The sequence below is a fragment of the Sitodiplosis mosellana genome, unplaced genomic scaffold, assembly GCF_009176505.1.
Source record: "Sitodiplosis mosellana isolate CC-2019 unplaced genomic scaffold, AAFC_SMos_1.0 Smas_scaffold_6170, whole genome shotgun sequence".
Classification (NCBI taxonomy): Eukaryota; Metazoa; Arthropoda; class Insecta; order Diptera; family Cecidomyiidae; genus Sitodiplosis; species Sitodiplosis mosellana.
In genome coordinates, this window is record NW_022601411.1 from 1,135,826 (window position 1) to 1,142,997 (window position 7,172).

Here is a 7,172-nt window from a genome sequence, read left to right on the forward strand (position 1 = left end):
CATCCATTTCTGAGATAAATGAAAAAATTCGGAAATATCGGCAAGTTTTTTTCATTTATCTCAGAAACGGATGGTTTTTTCGCTTGAAAATCGCCCTTCGGGTCGGTACCTCACATGAAATTTTTCGCCCGATCGATTGAGACTGGTCTGAACTTTCCCCGATTTCCCGATTTCCCACAGTAGCGCTTTTCCGAGAATTTTCCAACCAAAAAATGCATGTGTGCTGTGCATAGTAATATTTTGGTGCGTGGGGTAACTTTTCTAAGACTTGTGGTAACTATACTCGTCACCAATAGATAGCATAAACCTACCACATTTTATTTCTGTGTGTAGTTCGAAAACAAAATGTCTAATGTTTGCACATTTTGATACCCAATAAATTTGGACTCGATCGATTCGACAGGGCAGTTCTGAATTTTAAGCACTTCCACAGAAGAATAATCACACACAGTAAACACGATGGTTCTAACTTTTAGAACCGAAATATGAAATTTGCCACTAAAATCCATTTAAGAACCATTTGTACTAGAAAAAGTTCAAAATGTACTAAATCAAAAATCAAAGCTTCATGTATTTATTATAGAACTTTTTCTAGAGCAAATGGTACTAAAACCTAGGGGGATTTAACTACGTGAAAACTTGTAAAAAAATGATATAAACGCGCACGAAATTGTTACATTCACCAGAGAACTTGCATGATTCCACTCAGTTGACAAGTTCCGTATTAAAACAACATGCGCGAACGCGCGCGAGTTCGTGTGCAAACTTGTAGCTGGACGACGCGCACACATCAGTCGTTCCATTTATTATATCTGGATTAACTTTTTCTTCAACACTTTCTCCAGCTCTTTAAAAATATTTCCTTTGTCCATTTTATAATTATATAAATCTTTGAACTTTTGGAAAGGATGTGAAAAATCTTTATACACGTAAACAACCGATTTTTAGCTTGAAACGCGTTTTAATTGTCAAATAACAACTTGAAAAACGCGCAAAACCATAAACAAACTTGTGTAAACTTGTGACCGTGCGCGTCAGTACGTACAACGAACGCGTCGAACTCCCGCGAATCAAGCAAACTGGCAAAAAACATGCTGAACTCGTAAGAGTTAAATTCCCCTAGACTAAAACAAAGTCAAGTGTCAAATCTCAACACTGCTAGAATCATTGTGTTTACTGTGCACTCATTATTATTAGATGATTCATTGCAAATAAAGTATCGTGAAACACGGTTCTTTTCATTTATTTCACCAGAAACCCAAGCACAGCCATCCACCACTTTGGCTAAAACCAAAAAAATATCAGCAAAAAACGAGCCGATCATTTGTAATCGAAGAGGACAGCATAGTAGTTAATGATTTGAAGACGTGTTTTCAGTTGCAATTTCATTCGAATTGATGAGAAAATATTGTTCATCTACGTGGCTACAAACCACATACAATATTATCTGAATCGATAAATTCTCTAAATGAAAATAAAAAACAATTTACCCAAGCAAAAATTCACACTGAATCCACGTTGTGTTAACGCATATCTAATGAGAAAAAAAAACAGCAGCCAAAATTCCACATACATGGGAAATTTAATATTAAGTTTAATAAAAGATGAAAAAACACCTCGAAAGCATAACAGAAAAGTTTATTTTCAAAAAATCGTCAAGTTTTATTCATTTTTTGAAATTTTATTTTTCATTAATTTTCTCGTTTGAATTTGACAGGAGAAAAAAAACTTAAATCTATGAACCAATTGATTAAAAAACAATTTACGCGTTCTAAATTTTAATTCTGACATTTGCATCGGATTCACTTTTTCTTGCCCGGTTTGCCACCCTTTCGTGGTGCATTGAAGTTTTTGCCTTTGTTGAACTTATTCTCGCCCGCCTTATTCACAATCTTCACTTTGCTCGTCTTCTTTTTCGCATTCAATTTCTGTGTCTTCTGGTGCGAATTCGCGTCGTATCTAGAATATTTAATTGAAATGTGGTGAGACAAAAGCTTATAAATTCGATAAACATTTTTTTTAAGTTTTGATATATAAAATGAACAAATTTTCAAATTTAAACAGCAGAAATAAGAAAAAAAATGAAAACAAAATTATCAACGAAAAAATTGGGAACAAAAACCAATGAAAATAGAAATTGATTCCAAATGAAATTTTCCATTCGTACCTGAGTTTCTTGGCATTGCGACGACTGGTATTGGTCAAATCGACGGAGAATTTGGATTCCCGCTTATTCCGAACCGTTGCCCGTTCATTAATTTCGTCCACTTGTCGAATTCGTTTGGTTTTGTGTGCGATTTTACTTGCTTTGGCCCGTAGGAACGAAATCTTCTCTTGTTGGTCACGAACCTTCTGTTTGGCCATTTGTGAAGGTGTTTTCTTTGCGGTTGCCTCTTCTTTCTTCTTCCGTTTCGATTCACTCAATTTGCTGAGGTCATCGGCGGCCGTACGTTTACCGGGGTTATTTTTGGCCGCTTCGGCTGCCTTGAATTGATTGTCCAGTCGCTCTTTTTCCGACTTACGATGTTTCATCGTTTGGAACCAAGTACGCTCACGATCGCCCATTCCTCTCAACGACAATTCCTGCTTGGCTATTTGTTGCTCCATCTTTGAAAACAACCGCTCGTCGCGCTCTTCGTTCAGAATTTTTCCTGCAAGTGGAGAAAAGGTGTTTAGAACATTTTTTTCGATACAAATTATTCAATTGACTGAGATAGAGTGCTTCAAGTTTTGATAATTTGAAAACTCATTCAAGTGGACTTACTAATTTCGGGTTCCAACTGTTCCATTTTTTTGTTGTACTTGTCCAGAATTTCGGTTGGAATGATACGATTTTTGACGGGCGTTTCGGCGCTTTTAATGATATCCTTGACTAGTTTACGTTCACGTTCATCGGCCAATGACACGGAAATACCGGCGCGACCAGCACGAGCCGTACGACCCACACGATGAATGTAATGTTCCGTCGACAATGGCATATTAAAGTTGATGACCGTTTTCACGCCGACAATATCCAAACCACGAGCGGCAACATCGGTTGCGATCAGCACATCGATTTGTTCTTCTTTGAACTGCTTCAACGATTCCAAACGTTGTTGTTGCGTCAAATTGCCGTGCAATTCACCGGCCTTAATGCCGAGCAAACCCAGTAGAATGTGCAAACGATGCGCTTGTTTCTTACGCTGCACAAAAATCATGCAGTGATCATGGAACGTACGGCAGATCAAAGCGGCCAAAATTGGTTCACGATCTTTGTCCTCTTGCTCCTTTTCGTCGCGCTCTTTTTGCAGTTGATAATTTTTACCGCCACGTTTCTGTAGACCACCTCGACCACCATGACCACCACGACCACCACGACCACCTCTACCACCTCTTCGTGGGCCTCCTCGTCCATTCTTCTTTGATTGTCCGTCATCATCTGAGTCATCGGCCGCTTCCTCTTCGTTGTCATTTCCATTCTCCACCTCCTCCTCCTCCTCCTTTGGCAACGGTTTTGGTTCGACACGTTTACGAATCCGAATAAACTCTTGACGCAAATTAAAAGCAACGGTTTGGTTTGTATTGACAAACACTTTGACCGGTTTCTCCAGCGAAACGGCCGCCAAATCTTTCACCTGTTCGCTCATCGTAGCGGAGAAGAGCATCGTTTGTCGCGTTCGTGAACAACTGTTGATAATTTCCTTCATTTGCTCCGCAAAATACTCGTCCAACATCCGATCGGCTTCGTCCAAAATCAACACCTGGAACAAAATACGTTTAGTTTGACAAACAAATGGATAGTTTTCGAAAAAAGGCGCTTGCAATTCACATCGGTCAGATAGAATTCGTGGCTTTGCTCGGCAAAACACACGAATTTCCATAAACAATGTCATCCGATTGGAAATCAGAGCGCAAGGAGTGTCATCATAGTGAAAAATGTTCTTTTTTTAAATGAAAAAAAATGGAAGAAAATCGTCATAAAAATTACCTCAATCGAGTCCAATGTAAAGCTAGGCGTATTTTTGATGTGATCAATAAGACGACCGGGTGTGGCAATGACAATGTCTGGATTTTGTCTCAGAACGGTTTCTTGTGCTTTCAAATCCAACCCGCCAATGGCCAACCCAATTTCGATCGTTGTAAATTGACACAATTGCTTTGACACTTGATAGACTTGAGCGCCCAACTCACGGGTCGGCACCAAGACTAGAACTCGCGTCACGGTTTGATTGTTCGATGGACGATAGAGCAAACGTTCAAGTGTTGGTAACATATAGGCTGCTGTTTTTCCCGTTCCCGTCGCAGCACAACCGCAAATATCACGACCCAACAGTGCAATCGGAATGGTCGATGCTTGAATTGGTGTTGGATATGTGTAGCCCAAAACACCAATCGCTCGCATCAACGGACGCGACAAATTCATTTGATAAAACGATGAAACCGTTTCACTACCGTCAGCCACTTCAAAAAAGTCCGCATCATTTTCACCATCACTATCCGGCATATCGAGACCTTTGCGCTGCTTCTTTTTTCGTTTCTCTTTGAGCCGTAGGTTGTCATGCTTCAAATCATCATCGGACAAATCAAATTCATCCTCATTCTCCGCCTCTTCATCTGATTCACTCGATTCATCATCAGCTCGATTCTTCAGCGTTTCAGCAATTTTGTCGTCGGTCTTTGTACGCGCCTTACGCTTCACATACTTCATTAAATCGTCCCATGTGTCGCGATTGTACTGCGACACCGATGACACAAACTCGAAATTATCACTGAACTCTTCCTTCTTCTTGCGACGCACTTTTGTCGGTTGATACTTGAGAATGGGAGAGAAAATTTGGATGATTATTGAAAGAACATTTGAAAAAATTGGAAGAAAAATGAGAAGAAATGGAACAATAATGAGAGACACATTGTCAAAAAACCAAAAAATCGGTCAAAAATGAAAAAATGTGAAAAAAATGAGGAAAATTAGGCAACATCGAGCAAAAACGATGAACATTGAACGCGATTGACATAAGAACCAATAAATAAATAACAACGATTGACGATTGAGCACATGAACGGTTTGAATTTTGTATTTATACCTCTACTTCAGCATCGGAATCCTCTGAAAAATTCTCAACTTCCGCATCTTCGTCAATGGTCTTTATCAAATCCATTGAAATTTTGCTGTTTTTTTCACCGATAAAATTGAACTTTTTCTATAATTGAAATTTTTTTTCAGTTTTTTTTTCACATAAAAACGAGGTATATTCAACCGGTACTAAAACGAAACAGTTTGTGTGTCGACCACAATGTTGTGTATAGAAATTTCACGTGGTGTGCTTCGACGTTTGACAGTGACAGCAACTGAATTCGCCGTGCGTTCGCCACACAGTGGTGAGTTTAGGAACTATTCCAACCGTATACTCACCACATATATGTGGTCAAATTTATCCAAACAACCAAAATAGTTCATTTGGTTCGGATTAAAAATATTCAGTTCTTGGATTGAGTCCACAATTTCTTTTATTTCCAATCTTTTTCATTTTTTTCTTCATTTTTCCCCCTATTTTCATTTCATCTTTATTTTATTTAGTTTTTATTCCAGTTGTTGATGTTCATTTGTCCAGATTTCAATTTTGACATTTCTGGTAATCAATAATAAACAAACATTTGTTTGGAGTTGATGTCGGAAATATTTTCTTCGCTAAACAAAAATCATCATCCATAACCTTTTAAACCCTTCATTTGTTTTTCTCGTCTCAATTTCAAGCCAAACAACAAAAAAACCGTCGAATAAATAGTGGAATCATGGTCAAAATGCGGCCGATTGATATTAATCTGTTGTGAATCATAGTCGGTGCGGTGCACATGTCCATCGGCTGCAACTGATCTCGAACAATTAAAAAAGGTCCCCGCTTATGATGCGAGGTCAATCTCTTAATGAAACCTGCAATATATTTGAATTAACACGATGGACCATTTGCCGCTTGCCAGCGATTAACGCGCGCGAGTGCGCTTTAGTCAGATTTATAGGCGAGTTTGAGAGCGGAGTGAGAGTGAGAAATAGCATTCGATGAAAATGAGCAATTCAATTTTGTTGGTGCACGTGTGCACGTGTTGAGCAAACTACTTGCAGCCGAGCAAAGCATTGGGAACCTGTTTTGATTGTCGATTTTGTTTATACGCAGCAATGCGTAACATTCACACGGATTTTCGGAACGACCAGACTTTTCGGCGTTTCAATCTACCCAATTTACAAATTGATCACTAAAAATAAATCGTGACACTAATACATGTCACTTTTTATGTGCACTTCAGTAGCAACATTGCATTTTAAACACCTGTAAGGTGGGAAAATGGGATCGAAAGCAGAGGAAAAATTTGAAGAAGAACAAAATTGGGGAAAAATCTGTTGTTGACGATTTTTTTGAACTTTTTTCAAGCAAAACGTTAAAAAAATCGAACCCTTCTCAGTCAGTAACTTCATTTGATGAGAGAAAAAAACTGTTGATGAAGAGAATTCTTCTACTTTAAAAGTGCTGCGGTCACAATTGAGCTCTACTTTGTAATTTCCAAACGATTAATTTGACGAAACAAATTATTTGAAAGTTCTTCAAAGAGAAAATTTGAATTTTTGTCAAAAATCGCTCAAAACTCCTCAGATTTATTTTTCAAAATGTCGAAAATGATTGAAATTGTCAATATGTTCTAAGAAAATTGCACAAATGCAGGAAAAAAATCAATTACAACTTATTTCATCAAATCGAATAAGAATGTGCAGAATATAAAATGATTTGGTGCACTAAAATCGCCCTTTGACTAAAATCGATTTGATCCTACGAGTGATTCCTTTGTCAGGGAATTCGCACCGTTCAATGAAGTATGAATTTTAGCCATGATTATAGTCAAGATCGTAGAGATTGGTTTCATTTCTTGATCATCATTTTGATTTCAGTTTTTTTATCCGATATTCTTTTTCTCTCCAATCATATTTTCTCACAGTCATTGTTTCAATCATATTTTTGGTTCGACTCAACTGTGCAAATCATTGTCGACGTGTGAATCATCCAAATTCAGTTAAAAACAGAATTGCAACCGTTTTTTTTAGTCGTTCGTTGTCGTTCGATTTGTGAACTGCACGGTTGTGAAATGTTACGGTAAAATTGAGGTAGCCTTTCGAATCACGCACAGGAATGTGAATATCCGCT

General features: G+C 38.1%; 1 protein-coding gene across 1 annotated transcript; it reads right to left on the reverse strand.

Moving 5' to 3' along the window:
* Nucleotides 1–1,637: 1,637 nt before the first annotated feature.
* Nucleotides 1,638–5,341, reverse strand: LOC129575897 (probable ATP-dependent RNA helicase DDX27). Its single transcript, XM_055460131.1, has 5 exons — nt 5,064–5,341; nt 3,968–4,792; nt 2,765–3,740; nt 2,168–2,651; nt 1,638–1,959 (listed from the first exon to the last, which is right to left on the reverse strand). Exons 1-5 carry the CDS (start codon nt 5,136–5,138, stop codon nt 1,803–1,805), a joined length of 2,517 nt encoding a protein of 838 aa, XP_055316106.1. The 5' UTR covers nt 5,139–5,341; the 3' UTR covers nt 1,638–1,802.
* Between the last annotated feature and the right edge of the window lie 1,831 nt (nt 5,342–7,172).